Here is a 15,474-nt window from a genome sequence, read left to right on the forward strand (position 1 = left end):
TACATTGCAGCAGACACTTCCCACATAGACCACTTTTTGCCGCCAGTGTAGTTAAGAACTTTATGTGGTGAAGACATTATCTTGCCCCCTTGTTTCAGACGTTAGTGATTTCTGTTCAAGACAATTGTTCCCAGCCCAGAACCGGCACCTTTTGGTAAAAGAGGGGTATGTCCATTAATCACAAGGTATGCCCATACTGAAGCTCTGAACCCCAACCACACTACCCAGACAGCAAGGACTAGGCTGATACATATGAATGTGTGCATGGGGGTGTGAGCAAACTAGAGTCCTGTGTGTGTTTGAACCCTGATGGCTGTCTCTTTCGGCACCATTCAGGGCGGCCCGGCAGAGGAGTCCCATCGTCACGGCGCAGGGGCTTCCTGCTGCAGAGCTCTGAGAAACAAGGAGGTAAACCTATCCCATCATATCATGAATGACACCCAACCCACCCTCTGCCTGTTACTGTACAGGAGAACTCACACACTAACCCCACTGTCCTGTGCTCACTGACCCCATGCTGAGACCAGGTATGCAACCCTCAGTCGCTCAACATGGCCCACCTCAAGACACCCTTGTGTGTTATTTGTTGCCGTTCTTTTTGGTAGGACAAGAGAGAGTACAGAAACTCTCACGCACATACATGCCACCTCTCACACCTTGGGGGGGGGGTCTTATGTTCCCTCTTGACTAGAAGAGAAGTGTCCCATTTCTCTCTTTTCCCGCCTATGCTGCTGGCTATGGCGTACTGATTGTAGCTAGCTGGGATCCCAACTGTCAGCCAGAAATTAGACTCAGCCTTTCTCTGTTGTCTTTCTTTCCTTCGTTCTTTCTGTCCATCATTCACATAGACACGTGAAGAGAGGAAGATGGAGGCCATTCTGCAGGCATTTGCTCGTATGGAGAAAAGAGAAAAGCGGAGGGAGCAAGCGTTAGAAAGGATCGGCACCAAAGGGGAAGTTGGTGGACACATCGAGATTAAGGAAGAGCCTCCTGCTACACCAGAGGCTGAATCTCCTGTCATATTACAGGTACATAACCTTCAATGATGTGCAAACATCACCAAATCAGTAGCGTGTTTCCTGCACAACTGATTCTGACTCGATTGACATTAAGTTGTAGACGAAAGTTACTTTTGGTCATATATGACCCTAAATAAAATGTGAACTGTTAATGTTACATACATTTATTTGATCAGAAATACAGTAAAAAGCGTAATATAGGGAGTTCAAAAGAACGGCATTGATTTAAAATAGAAATCTTTTGTAAGATTATAGATGTTTTTACAAACAGTAAATTGTTATATTTTTATAAAGTTTCTTTTCAAAAATGAAAGCTGACCCCAAACTTAAAAAAAAAAAAAAAAAAAAAGTGTATATAGTAAGTATATATATATATCGTTCATTGTTTGGACCTTTAGCCCATGATAGAGGTAGTGAAGGAGGAGGAGCCTTGTCTGAAGCCAGCAAAGGTGAGCCGGAACAAACAGAGGAAAAGCTTCTCGCGGAACCGCACACACATAGGACAGCAGAGGCGGAGAGCGCGAACAGTCAGCACCTGCTCTGACTTGCTGCCCAGTTCCCCTGGTGATGCTTTAGAGCCCTTAACAACACAGACTCATGATGGAGAGACGCCCTCGGCCCCTGAGGCTGATGCTCCACCGTCACGTGACCCTGACACCAGCCCACCCCACAGCGGCTCACCTGCCCCGCCTTGCCGCAGTGGACAGAAGTACCCCAAAACTAAAAAGGTAGAATTCTTCACACATAACTTCCATAAAATGCGTTTCAAAGCAGTTTGTGCATTTTATAACTTGCATATTCTCTTTCCCAGCAGCACTTAGTGAGCGAGTGGATGGGTGTTGACAAACAGGAACGGGGAGCTTCTCAGACTCCGGAGCCTCCCCCTGAGAGGCCGTTGCGGATCAGTAGTGATCCTGAGGTCTTGGCCACACAGCTGAACTCTCTACCGGGCATGGCCTGCAGTTCACACGTCTACAGCACGCCTAAACACTATGTCCGCTTCTCCTCTCCTTTTCTGGCCAACCGTAGCCCCAGCACTCTGGGAGTGCCCACGGGGCGGCGGCGCTCAAGAGAAATGCCTGAAACATCACCTACCACTGGTTCCTGCAAGAAGGTAAAATTGCTGCATTATTCAGAGATGCCAGCAAGCATTATTGACTTTTGCCTCTCTCTGATTATAAAATGGTTGTTCTGGCGGATGATACTGCAGGGAAAATAATCCCATACATTTGAACTCAGATCCACTTTAATATTTACTTTCAAGTGTTCATATTTAGGCTTGCAAGTTTCTGGTCTAACTCCATATGTTTTGTGCAGCGCTGGCTGAAGCAAGCTTTAGAAGAGGAGGGCTCCACCAGCCCAGGTGAAGGGCGCCCTTCTCTGCTGATGCCTAGTGATAGCCCTCTCAGCCCCTCTATAAACGGCGAGTCCCACAGCCCTTTACCTCTCAACGGCAGTTGCTCACTACCAGGTGGGACATCAGTCCATGTCTGCTGCAAATTAATAACTTAAAGCTTGTCTAAAGCAGTCCTTAGTCTTTCTTGGTCCATGTGCTTGCAGAGTTGCCTACCCCGTTGAAGAAAAGGCGCTTATGTTCACTCGATCCCTGTATGTCAGAGACTTCCACACCATACGGGTCTCCTTGTGCCACCCCAACCCGAACAGAGTCAACAGAAGCACCAAGCACGCCCCTGCTGCTTACCACGCTAGATGTTTGTGATTGCAGTCTCTCTAAAAGGATTCTTAAACAATTAAAACCTAATCCAGTGATCTTGAGCGAGATGTAGTGGATATGTTTTGCCCAATATTAAATGAAAGTTATCTCCAAACTGTGAAAACAGAACTATATAGTTCTGACACAAGAGGGCACTAACACTTTTGCTATTGGGCCGGTGTGGACGGTTATCACCAGTGGTGATGATCTTAAAATTATTGGTCACTTCTGTGGCGTTGATTTGAAAATTTTTTGTGGTTAAAGGCAACAAAATTATCATGAAATATCTTTGTAAATTCACAGAGCGAGTCGTCTATGGACAGTTCTCCAGATGTTAGCCGAAGGCCCAGTACACAAGACGTGAGTTCACTACTTAAATATCCTATACCTGCTACAGAGGTGTTCTGCTGCATTTTTCATTAGCACATCTAACACATCTTGTTCGTTTGTCAGGTTGAACGACCTCCTTCGCTGTTGGCATCTCCCAGCGTGAGAAATGCAGGCTCTGATACGGCTCCACAGGATCTGGGGTCTCTGAGTCCTCAGCCCTCCCATGCTGAGCCCCAGGATGCTGCGGTAGATGAAGGCATGGAGATTGACGGTGGAGGTTCAGAAGTTGCCTCTGCACCCGAGACACAAGCCTCCTCTTACCCTCCCTGGATGAAGAGTCCAGACCGAGGTGGCCTCTCGTTTTCCCCAGTGAACTCTAATCTGAGAGACCTCACCCCTTCTCACACCTTAGAGATGGGGGCATACAGGCCAGATTCAACCTCCGCTGGCCCCTTCAGTGAGGCGGCGCCCTTCTATTCCTGTAATGAGGAGAGCAGCAGCGTGACCTTTACTCGCTCACTGAGTGGTGATGGCACAGGGGAGGGAGGAGCTGCAAAGAACCCACAGAAGAAAAAGGTCTGTTAAATCATCTGCCAAATGCATAAATGTAAATAAAAATGTGTTAAATTCCTTATCCGTTAAACTTAACTGAAGAAATGGCTGGAATAAATTTGTCAAAAAATCATGTATTCCATTTATTCAATGTTGTTAATTGACTGTACCCATCTCGTATTTGTGTTGTTAGGTGTCTCTTCTGGAGTACAGGAAACGTCAGCGTGAGGCACGGCGAAGTGGCTCCAAGGGAGAGTGTGGCTCCCCTGTTTCCACGGCACCACCAGTAGATGTATTCCCTGTCGCAGTGGAAGTGGTCCCTGAGCCACCTGTTCTCACAGCAGCGCCAACCCCCAGGACTCCTCAGCACAGCGAGGAGCCAGACGCCCCACCTCAGGGGGAGAGAGATGGAGAAGGGCAGTGGTATGTCCCTAAAATATATTCCCTTCCATGAGAATAAAGTACTCACGCTTTAACAAACTCCTTTACAATAGAAATTTGTTTTAAAGGTTCAGATTAAAACTCTTATCAAGAAATTAGGCTGTCTTGTGACATTAGAGGTTATGAAACACATTTGTGGAGATATCTTGGACAGTTTGATGGCCATTTGGGCCAACTGAGCTTTGCCAATTATGAATTAAAAATAATATTGAAGCATAATAATTCTCTTTTAATTTACAGGACATCTTCAACGTCAGTAGAGCAGGCCAGGGAACGAAGCTACCACAGGGCCTTGTTGTTGAGTGACCATCGCAAGGATGCAGGTAAAAACAACCCTGGAAACATCAGGGAACTTTGGATTGTGATTTCCATGTTTTTTGTGATAATTGTTTAAACCCATGAATTGGTACCTGATATACCACGGGGTGTCCGTCCTGCAGAGTTTAGCTCCGACCCTAATTAAACAATGAAACTGGTAATCAAGGTCTTCAGGATCACTAGAAGCTTCCAGGCAGGTTTGCTGGAGCAGTAGGTTGGAGCTAAACTTTGTAAGAAGGTTAGCCCAAACTGTAGAAATCATGGAAATGCATTGATCAAAAGGTGTGGGAACCTTGGTAAAATCTTCTAATCTTAATATTCAAATACCTGCTTTGTCTCCTTTTCAGACGGTGGAGAGTCAGAGGGTGGCGACTCCCAGGTGAAGGAATGCCCTTCTCCCAAGAGCTGCAAGAGCCCCTCGACACATGCAGTAAGAGAACCTTCCCTCAATGGCTATGTTTACATGCACAATTCGTTTTCTCAACCAGCAAGTTCATGTTATCATAAACCATTTTTCTTTCCATTTACAGCCTTGTTCTCCAGCACCCCAGACTGTGTCTCGACCATCCAAAGAGGAAGATGGTGAAGCACAGCCTTGTGGTCCTTCTCAGCCTCAGGCACTGTCCGTCCAGCAGTCCAGCACCAAGACTTCGAGCTCCAAACCAGCCACTCTAACACCAGTCTGCACCAGCCAACCCCTCAATAACCCCTTCCACTTATCAACAAACTGCATTACCCCCTCCTCCACCACCACCTCCCCAACAAACTCCTCCCACACAGACCCCGCCCAATCCGAGCGTCTCACAGATCGCTGGTGGTAACCGAGGACCTACCCCTTCGTCCGTCCCCTTTCACAGTACCGGATACTTGGGCACAGGATGGCACTGACCACACCACTTAATACCCGCCCCCTAAACAAACTTGCTCAGAGAGGGGCAGAGCTACATTGTGTAACATAGGCAACACAGCACCACTGTAAATATTTTCTATGTACCTTTTCACAAAGGCTAATGGAAACCAGTGGGTGAAAAGGGTACATTTTAAAAAGAAAAACGAGAAATGCAGAACTGTATCAGTAGACTTTGTGTAAAAGATGATGGTTAATGAACCCTGGTGCTCACCACTTACCTAGAATCATCACTCACACCTCTCTCCTTCCCATAACCTTGTACTGCCATCCTGTCTTTTCCAGACGTCGTTTTTTACTTTTAATGTTTTAATTCATTTTAATCGCCCTTTCCGGTCTCTTCCCGTTGAATCCTTCCTCTATCCTCCCAGTGCAATGCAATGGGACATTCCAGTTTCCTCCTTACCTTTCCCTGTTCTTCCCGTTTCTCACAGTTTTTTCACTCATTAGTTATTTGTTTTATCTAGTGGCTCATTATATAGCAAAAAGGTTTTGTATAGAGAAAAAAAATACAGAATTATTATTTTTTTTATTCCTCCATGTAACAAAAATATCTGTGCACCGCTGCAGAAATTCAGAGGAGACCTTTCTGATAGGCCGCTTCACTGCCCCAGGAGACTGCACTTGTGTGAATGAGCGAGTCTGTGTGCATTGAGTGTGTTTTTAAGCGGAAGGGAGCGTGTATGCTTGCATGCCGCCCGCATCCGTGTGCATATTTGAAGTGCGCATGAGAGACGGAAAGCAAATACGGCGCAGACAGATGTGTGCTGTTCTCTTTGGCAGCTTTAGAAAGAGAGGTCCTTCCTGTAGGGGTAAGCGGTTTATTTTTGAATATCAATGTTTATTTGTAGAAAGTGTAATTTAATGTATAGGTGGTTACTCCAGCTTTCTCCAGAAACAGTTGTAAATATTGGCTTCTTTTCTTTTCTATGCTTGTATAATTCGCTCCCATCCCCATTTTGGAATATGGTTGTAAATACAAGCTCTCTTGACAAAAATGCTGAATGTTTCTGTGACTGTAGCACTATTTTTATTTCTTCCTGTTTTTTTTTTTTTTTTTTTTTTTTTTTTTTTTTTTACTGTTTGTGTGCGTGTATGTGTAGGACAGGCTCACAAGACACAGCACTGGTTGGCTATTTTCATGGTTCATTATAATAAATCACTGTAATGACAGTTTTATACCAACCGAATCGTCCTGTGTGTTTTACTGGGGGTTTGATGTTTACATGTTCCTAATGTGAGTTTTTCTTTCACTGTGAAGGTGTCTGTGTGAAGAGGTTCTGCAATGAAGGTTTGAAGAGACTGCTGTTGCGGAGACCTATCTCGAGGTTTCTGTTTATTGACCACTATTATTGTCATTATATAAAATATAAACCTAGTTGTTTTTTTTCTCAGTATCTGATAGATGCTTCAAAGAAACGAGTTTTTATGACCAATCAGAATGAAAGCAGACTTAAGAAACCCAATCGGAATGAAGGAAGAAAGATTACATGACCAAACAACATCAAGCCAGAGGTTACAATCAACCGGAATGAAGGTAGAAATGTTATGATGAAGAAAGATGAGCATGGGGTGCATTAATAAAGTTAGCTATAACTGCCAATGTTTGTATGTATCTCAATAACATCATGCACAACTTTGTTGTCATGCTAAGGTTTGCCATGTTGAAGACTGAAGCAGCTGTCAGGTCAGTATTACCGAGTGCAGGTCTGGGGTGTCCAGTCCTCCACGAAGGTCAACATCCAGCAGATTTTGGTTTCAACCAGCCAAAAACACACTTGCCTGGACGTTTCTAGTAATCCAGAAGAACATGTTTAGCTGGTTCAGGTGTGTTTAATTAGTATTGGAGCTAAACTCTACAGGACATTCCCCTTGTCCAAATACCCACACTTACAGTCTTGGCCACTTGAGATCGCGCGCGATAGGAAGTAAGTGCGCAAGACTCTGTCCCAGGTCTTAAAAACGTTAAAAAAAATATATAAATCCACACTATCTGCGGTATTCGAGGCTTAGTGTATCCCACCATGCATCATGAAATAAATCGTGAGACTTTTTGCCGAGATCTCGTGAGAGGTATGTTAAATATTAATAATAGTTAGATATTACATATAATTTGGTAGTAAAACAAAGAGTTGCACGTTTTATTGGTGCAGATGAGTAGTGATAATTATTTTGTGCAACATTTGCAACTGCATTTTATTACTTAATTAGAAGCACCACACAGAGACTACTGAACATTTAGACATTCAGAAGTTGATTTTAAAATGCAAAGTATTGAAAATAAAAATGAAGCTCTGTAAACAGCGTTGCAACACTATAGTGTGTCCCATCAGGTAATGAAAAGTTCTACACATCTTCATGTTCACTTGAACACTTAGACCAAATACAGGAAATACATCATGTAAGTAGTCAAGTGCAAAGACCGCAAGTGCAGGTATGTGGACAAGGGGATTGGCCCTCCAGGAGCAAGATTGGACACCGCTGGCCTGTGAAAAAAAAAGTAAAGTAGTAAGATAAATATGTGTTATTTACAACAATGCTAAAAATTAAATACCTTGATTTTAGTCGGTAGAGGTCAAATCTTTATTCATTAATGTGGGTGAATTGTCTTTAATGAACTTTTAGAACTAATACATTTTAATGGTGTATTTACATCTTTTTCTACATACAACACCATCAGACAAGACAGACACCCAATAAATAAAGCGAAACATTTTTTTCTTTCCCTTCAGAACTTCATCCAGCATTGTCCAAACTCTTCAGTTATCCAAGAACGGAGGGAGTGGCACAAGGTACACATTTCCTGTGGGCTTTTGCTTTTTGAAACCACATCCTCCAGGTTTTCCAATGACATTTTTTCTTTTTGATTGGTGATCCTAGGCTGTTCATTTGTCTTGGTGGGACAGAATGATAATACCAAGAGTACAAAACGGTACCAGCTGAGAACATCATAATTATGGCACGCATAACTATACAGCACCAACATTGCCGAGAAGGAAATATCGAATTGGAGACATACAGAAATTCAACATATACACTCAGTACATAATACTTAAAACACTCTCCTACTTCTTTATATACTTGGCCTGTGCACAATTACTAATGGCAGAGATGTCTGCCCCTAATTTTGACACTTATTTTTTAAAAATATATTAACAGTGAACTCTCAACTTCTGTTTACATACCCCTTTTAAACAATGTTGGATAGGGTTGTTGAAATAATTGTACATTTTGAAACCCGATAAATGATCACTAGCCTTTAAATTGGCTCTCATTTAAGTGGTCAGGATTCAGTGTCCCATTTTGCTGCCTTTTTTTTTTTTTTTTTTGGTCCAGGGATGGAAGTGACAGAAATAATAACAAGCCAGTAATGTCTGTGGTGCAGCTCTGTGCCAGAATGTACATCCCACAATCTAATCCTGTAAATGTTTCCTTCTATATTGGAAAATCCAGTCAAATAGAACAGTGTTTTACAGTAATTCATAAATCCCAAAATATTAACATTATTGTAATGCAGGCCTTTAAAGGAGAACACAATGTAAAATAAATAAATATTATTATTATTATTAATCCAAGTCAAGTTACTTCTAAACGGTGCATTAGCTGCCCTATCATGTTAGTAGTACAGAACACTGTAAATTAAAGTACGGTAGGGATTTGTTGAGAAGCAATTCCAGGGAGTGAAGTGAAAAGAAGGGATATGGACAGAAAAGCAGCGAGTTCCCAACTCCATTCACCCTGTTTGCATCCTTTAACTGCTTCAGTCAGGCTTCCTGCCCTCAGGATGATGGATAAAGCTGGATTGTGATTTCACATAATGATTTTCCTTGAACGAGACAGAAACACCTGAAAACAAATTAACGTGATGTTTTAGTATAAATTCACAGCATTACACTTGAGAAGTTTACACAAGGAAGCTAACCTTGAAGAGATCATTTAGAAAATTCACAAAAAAATTTAAAATTCCTAACATCACTTTATTTCTACACAAAATAAGATATTTTGAAGAGTGTTGTTGTCAGTGAGGTCTAAAAAAAAAAAAACACTGGATCAACTGACTTTCATTTTATGGACAAAATGTCTTTTTTTTTCTTCCACAGAAAGTTTCATACCGCAAATTTTGAAACTGCTCACTTGGATTTAAAAATTTTTTTTTTAATAATAAAAAAAGCAGCTTCAAAATTTACATCTGAGGTCCGAGTGTGTAATTTGTTTTATCACAAACACAAAAAGGTCTTTTGAAGATCAAAGACATTTTTAAATAATCATATTAACCCCAAACTTTTGAACAGTAGTGCGTCTATATTAAATATTGATCTTCAGTATGTCTCAAGACCTTCAATATGTCTGAGCCTAACTCTGTTTCAGTAGTAAATACGTCAACGAAGGCAAAAAATATTGTATCAAACAATTTCATGGTATTTTTAAAGTAACAAAGACTCATACATACTGACCAACACTCACTCACCTGAGTGTATCTGGCGTCTATGCATTTCCACTCTCTGTTGATGAAAATAGAAGAAAATTTTATCAAAATTAAAGCAAAAATCGCAGCTTAAATACATAGAGTAATTTTCAAATGCAGCAGAAATATTTATCAACTACTGACAGCTGTCACAGTTGATAAATACACATTAAAGGGAGGGTACAATACTGTTTCATGCATTCAGAGTTGTTTACACTGTTAAAGAGTCGGATTCTCATGCTAAGCATGGACAAAATTTCAAAAAAACTATTTGGACTTATGACGGAGTATTTCTGTGCTAAAAATCTTACTTCCGGGTTCGTACAAGTTTCGGAGAGTTTTTTCGATCGTGGCTCTTCATGACGTAGACGGGGGTCTAACTCCTTATATGGGCATTGTTAAGTGGCTTTCATTACCCATTTTAGCCTACTCTTAGTAATTTAATAATGTAATAAATTTCATAATTTAAAAGTTTAGTGCAGTATCGTCGATATCGATACCGATTCGATACTTCTGCACTAAACTTTTAAATTATGAAATTTATTACATTATTAAATTACTAAGAGTAGGCTAAAATGGGTAATGAAAGCCACTTAACTTTGTTTAAAACGATATTTTTTGTTTGAGTCAGTATCGATATATCGATACTTCGGATCGATATGCCCATCAACGCGCTTCATCCTGCGGCAGCGCTGCATGGGAAGAATGTCTCCAAAGAAGTGTGCTTTTGGTTGTAAGGGAAAGATAACTTTGTTCAGCTTCCTAAAGAACCCAACGTTATGTAAACAATGGAGTGTGCGGTTTGTTTTTCCGGAGCAGCAACGGAGTTTCACAAGTATGTTTGTTGACGAACGTTTTATAAGCAAGGCCCAGTTCGACGCTGGATTAGCACATCGTTTGATACTGAAGGATGGAGCGGTCGAGCTATAAAAGATCCCGGTCATGATTCAGAACTGTAGACGGTAAGTGAAACTGCATCAAATGTCTGTATTTTGTTGGCAGTCGGAGCTCAAGTGCTCGTCAATCTTTAGCTCCGCCCACGGCGCGCCTCCAGGAGCTCGGCTTTTTCCGGAGAGAATCGTAAAGCTGTATCTTTCCTTTATAAATATGATAAAACTAAAGACTTTTTGGAGATATAAAGGATGCAGTACTACTCTATAGGTACTCAAGATTAACATGAGATTGGGTGAAACTGTGTGTGTTATGTCTCCTTTAAATAGACCTTTTCTCACATACTGTCAATTGGGATAAACCTAACCAGTAATCTCCACTAGATTACACCATCATGTGCCATCACAAAATATGACATAAATTCTGTTTCTGCAGGATTAAGTGAATTGCTCATTCATCATTATACAAACATCCTTACTCACCATTTGCAACTCATCGCTTTCATATCAAACCTTAACACAAGTGACCCTTCATTACCATTATATAAAATAATAGTTTTATGGTCCAGGTTTCCAGGACTTCCTGAAAGTGGAGTTTGTTCCTTCATTTACCTTCATTATATGAAGCATTTTATAGTCCATATCCATAAATAGCGTTTCGCTCCAGGTGTGCTGTTCAGCACAGCATGGGTTCCAGCTGATGCTGTGCCTGTGATTAATATGGACGGGCTGACAGTAAGCTGTGTAAACAGTCATTAGTAATTCATGGCTGGGTCCAGAGCCCCAGGCTTCAATTAACCCCAGTCCATGGTAAATTCTACCTTTCTATCTTTCCTTCACTTGCTATTTTCCTCTTCTTCTCGCTCCTTCTCATATCTCATTTATTTTCACAGCCCTATCATCTGATTCTGTCCTTAATGACCATCACTTTGTCTTATTTTCTCAAGCTGGTCTGTCTTCACTCACCTCTGGCTGGCAGGCTCTGTCTAGTAATGAATGAATTGGACCGAATGGTACAACAGCTGCGCGTTGAAAACTGATGTGTTAGAGCATTTATGGGGAGAAATGGAAAATCGAGTTTGTAATTCTTCACTTTCATTTATGTAAATTATGCATTTTGTGATTATAATTAAAAAATGTAATGTTTGTGTATCAGAAATACACAAAACTAGCCAGGCCATTTCTGCATTCTTTCACAGAGAAAAGTTTGATTATACACTTCTTGTTAACCACCTCTTTGTTTTTTCAGTATTTCAAAACTTACAGTGGGTACGGAAAGTATTCAGACCCCCTTCAATTTTTCACTCTTTGTTCTCATGTTACCTTAATTTGGTAAGATTCACAAATTTAGTATGCAAATCCCTCAAATGTTGGCCCCATGTCTAATTTGAGGCTAATATGCTAGTGTACACTTAGAAGTTTACCAAAATACTGTTACTGAAAAATGGTCCAAATATATATACAAATATTTGTCCTATACAAATAACATTGTCCTTCCCCTTATATCACTTGCAAATGACTAACAATAGCAAGTAGCATATCATAGACTTCAACAGCAATAACACTTAGATTCCACAACCAAATGATGTTTTTGTCAAAGGTACCAACTATCAAGTTGTTTTTCTATTTGTATTTTTTGCTCTGCCCCAACTGTTTTGAACAGGATATATGAATTGTGTATAACCTCTTATTGTCCAACACTCTTTCAATTATTTATTTGCATAAATGAAGACTAAAAACTCAAGTTGACAGAGATACATCTGCAATCTCCAATGGTAAGACATGACATTTAGACATGACAAAGACACAGAATAACAATCCTTCAGAAAAAAAAAATGTTAATCTTACTGTCTCCCAGCAGCTCCTCGGACATGAGTCCATCCTGCCTGTTGCCCAGCACAAAAGCCAGGAAAGAGAGAATAAGGGCGTCCATGATGCCCATAATGGCCAGGATGTACGCCCAGCGCACTGAGCATGCTCCAATGGTGTATTTGTCCGTCCCTTCTCCGCACATCCTCTTCACCTCATCAGCATCCCAGCCATCAGGATATATCATACAGCCCAACACCAGACACGTACCTAAGAGAGAAAGCAGGCATTGTGAGTCGTCCAATTAATAAAAGTTCAATGGATTTTATCAACAGCAGAATGCATTTCTGTACTCAAGCAATATGATAGATGGCAGTTGTAAAGCGTAAGCTGGGAAACAAAAATCAGCTGCAAAAAAAAAAAGAAAAGTCATGGTGGTTTCTTTTGTTCAATTATAACATGTCTGACAGCTGAGAAGAATGAGGAGAGAGGTACCAGTAATCCCGGACGAGCCCCCAATTTATATTCACATACACACACACACACACACACACACAAAGCACACTCTGTTGAAAGCTGCTATGAGTCATTTTTGTACACCAAATGAAATTGCAAAAGTTTCTGAACAAAATGTGAGTGATGTTTGCCAGTGTAAAACTCGCAGGCACGATGCTGTGTGTGGGTGGTAGTTTTGCAGTTGCTTGGGTGTTCGGATGGTTGCTTACTGGCCAAAGTTAAAAAAACAAACTTGCAGGTCTCCATGATATTCTGGTCCCTAGATTTGCTCAAGTGCCTCCTTCAATGCAAATGTTCAATGCAATTAGTTTTCAACCAGTTTATAGCCTGTCAAAAATATAAGTCTGTTAACTTGTCCACCATTGCTCAGGAAGTCCTACCTCAAACTCATGAAACTGGTTGAGCCAGAAGTGTGCAAAGAAAGCAATTCGATATGTCTCCCTTATCTGAACCACCCATTTTTTAGATTCCACATTAGTTTTGTTGGAAATGTTTTCCTCGTCTAAGCAGAGACCAGGAGACTCTTAGGTATTTTCAGCAGAGTTCTTTATTGAGAACGCGCTGCGTGGCGCTGCAGTCATCAAAAGTCTGACTAACGTAGTGATACATTGTAGTTTATATACATTTTAAGGGGGCGGGATACATTCCGTAGAGGTGGAGACAATCTAACCCATAGCATGCAAATGAAGTACAGGAATCAGCCCGACACAGGCATTTTCCCAGCCTTGATCTCATCAGTATAACAGTGTCATTCAATGCATAGGTGCTGATCCAATCAGTCTGACAGTATCGCCATACTTTCGCATTATCACAGAGACAAAGGTACAGCTGTGCTTTGAGCTTAAAAAGCCAGATGGTCAGGAAGAGCATAAAGACAAAAGGTCATTATCTCAGACACCTGGGCTTCCTGATTTGATCTCCTTAGAAAGGTCATCCTTTTTTTACCTCAAAATGTAAAACACAAGGTACATAACTTTTTCAGTATATATTCTATTACATTGGAACCTAGATTTAACATTTTATAAATTTGTAATACAACAGTTTCCACTAATGTGCTAATGGGTTGAATCAGGTGTGTTTGATTAGGAAGAGTTCAAAAATGTGCACTACTGATGTGCCACCAGGAACAGGGCTGGGAAACGCTTATCTATCTACAGTTTGTGACCGCTCATGAGTTGTATTACCCTTCCATTACCACATACCTCACAGAACAAGCAATAGATCTGATCTCAGATCAGCAGCAGCAGCAGCTGTGAGCGCTTACATCATCCCTGATGAATTGAGACCGGAAAACTGCATCTTCAGGAGTATCAGGTCATAGTCATGGTAAATCCTGCAAAACTTTGTGCTGAGAAAGGCGAATACTGCATGTGCCACTTTTGATGCATTGATAGTTTTATGCAGACGCAATCAGTTACACAAGAGGAATTAATTTATAATGTAAACAGGCCTTCTGTTGGGGTTATTAGACAAATTACCTTGATGCTGCCTTCAAGTCACGTAGGGTTGATCACACTTAAAAGAAGGGCACCACAATGCTGAAGCTACCAATAGAAAATAATTGGGATTTTCTTTGAGACCTGACTTGGAGGTTGGGTGTCCCCTGTTTGAGTCCTGGAGTTTGTGTACTTTCCGTGTTGGAGTGAATTTCCTCTGGGTGCTCCGGTTTTCTCCTCAATTCAAAAAGTGTGAATGTGTGAGAGTGTTAACCCTGCAATGGACTGGTTAGTCCAAAGGTGTCCAATCCTGCTCCTTGAAGGCTACCGTCCTGCAGAGTTTAGCTCTAACACACCTTCCTTGAAGTTTCTAGTGATACTAAAGACCTTGATTAGCTGGTTTAGAGGTTTTTATTTAAAGGGGTCATATGATGTTGCTAAATAAGAACATTATTTTGTGTATTTGGTGTAATGAAATGTGTTTATGCGGTTTAAGGTACAAAATACACATTATTTTCCACATACTGTACATTATTGTTTCTCCTCTATGCTCCGCCTTTCTGAAACACGTCGATTTTTACAAAGCTCATCGGTCTGAAAAGCGAGGTGTGCTCTGATTGGCCAGCTATCCAGTGCGTTGTGATTGGCCGAATACCTCAAGCGTGTGACGGAAATGTTACGCCCCTTACCATATTGCCGGCATTGTAGCCTGCTCTCACAGGATCAGGAAACAGTCCTCCATAAAATGTGCTGCACACATCTGAATATTTGGGTTGAACTGTTCTGGAACAGTGTTGTAAATACAACTTAACCACTGATTTCTAGTCGTGTCCTCTTTTGGAAGACCAAACAAAGTAGTTTCGCTTTCACAACGAAACACACAGCGTCTCCATGACATGGCGGCGGCAGCAACAATACTACAGCGAGAATAAAAGTTACAGCGTCACACACGGCGGCCTTGAATGAGCGCAGGCCGGCGGGCTAGAGTGAGCGGCGGCGGGCAGTCTTGAGTGTGGCAACCACATGTGACAACCCCGGGCTGGACTCTGCTTCGTCCACGGTGAAAGCCAATCCGGC

The 15,474-nt window shown here is 41.4% G+C and overlaps 2 protein-coding genes and 1 long non-coding RNA gene across 3 annotated transcripts in view; 1 reads left to right on the top strand and 2 right to left on the bottom strand.

The window, feature by feature from the left end:
- The window catches only part of kmt2e (lysine (K)-specific methyltransferase 2E), a 53,899-nt gene extending 45,273 nt beyond the window's left edge, over window positions 1–8,626 (top strand). Inside the window, 15 exon segments of the mRNA XM_016475766.1 lie at window positions 337–408; window positions 849–1,028; window positions 1,418–1,747; window positions 1,834–2,133; window positions 2,337–2,490; window positions 2,580–2,802; window positions 3,039–3,093; window positions 3,187–3,639; window positions 3,809–4,038; window positions 4,297–4,379; window positions 4,722–4,804; window positions 4,905–5,274; window positions 5,277–6,818; window positions 6,936–6,968; window positions 8,014–8,626. Of these exon segments, the coding sequence (XP_016331252.1) occupies window positions 337–408; window positions 849–1,028; window positions 1,418–1,747; window positions 1,834–2,133; window positions 2,337–2,490; window positions 2,580–2,802; window positions 3,039–3,093; window positions 3,187–3,639; window positions 3,809–4,038; window positions 4,297–4,379; window positions 4,722–4,804; window positions 4,905–5,274; window positions 5,277–5,353 (2,610 nt within the window). The 3' untranslated portion in view covers window positions 5,354–6,818; window positions 6,936–6,968; window positions 8,014–8,626.
- The window catches only part of lhfpl3 (LHFPL tetraspan subfamily member 3), a 38,012-nt gene continuing 31,130 nt past the window's right edge, over window positions 8,593–15,474 (bottom strand). The window contains exons 2-4 of the mRNA XM_016475765.1: window positions 12,485–12,715; window positions 9,750–9,783; window positions 8,593–9,127 (exon numbers count right to left, since the gene is read on the bottom strand). Of these exons, the coding sequence (XP_016331251.1) occupies window positions 9,767–9,783; window positions 12,485–12,715 (248 nt within the window). The 3' untranslated portion in view covers window positions 8,593–9,127; window positions 9,750–9,766. The remainder of the gene's footprint in view (window positions 9,128–9,749; window positions 9,784–12,484; window positions 12,716–15,474) is intronic.
- LOC107680024 (uncharacterized) overlaps window positions 13,692–15,474 on the bottom strand; it is an 18,656-nt gene continuing 16,873 nt past the window's right edge. Inside the window, exon 3 of the long non-coding RNA XR_001633110.1 lies at window positions 13,692–13,794. This is a non-coding gene — a long non-coding RNA (uncharacterized LOC107680024). The remainder of the gene's footprint in view (window positions 13,795–15,474) is intronic.

The sequence above is a fragment of the Sinocyclocheilus anshuiensis genome, unplaced genomic scaffold (genome assembly GCF_001515605.1).
Source record: "Sinocyclocheilus anshuiensis isolate Anshui unplaced genomic scaffold, SAMN03320099.WGS_v1.1 scaffold200, whole genome shotgun sequence".
Lineage (NCBI taxonomy): Eukaryota > Metazoa > Chordata > Actinopteri > Cypriniformes > Cyprinidae > Sinocyclocheilus > Sinocyclocheilus anshuiensis.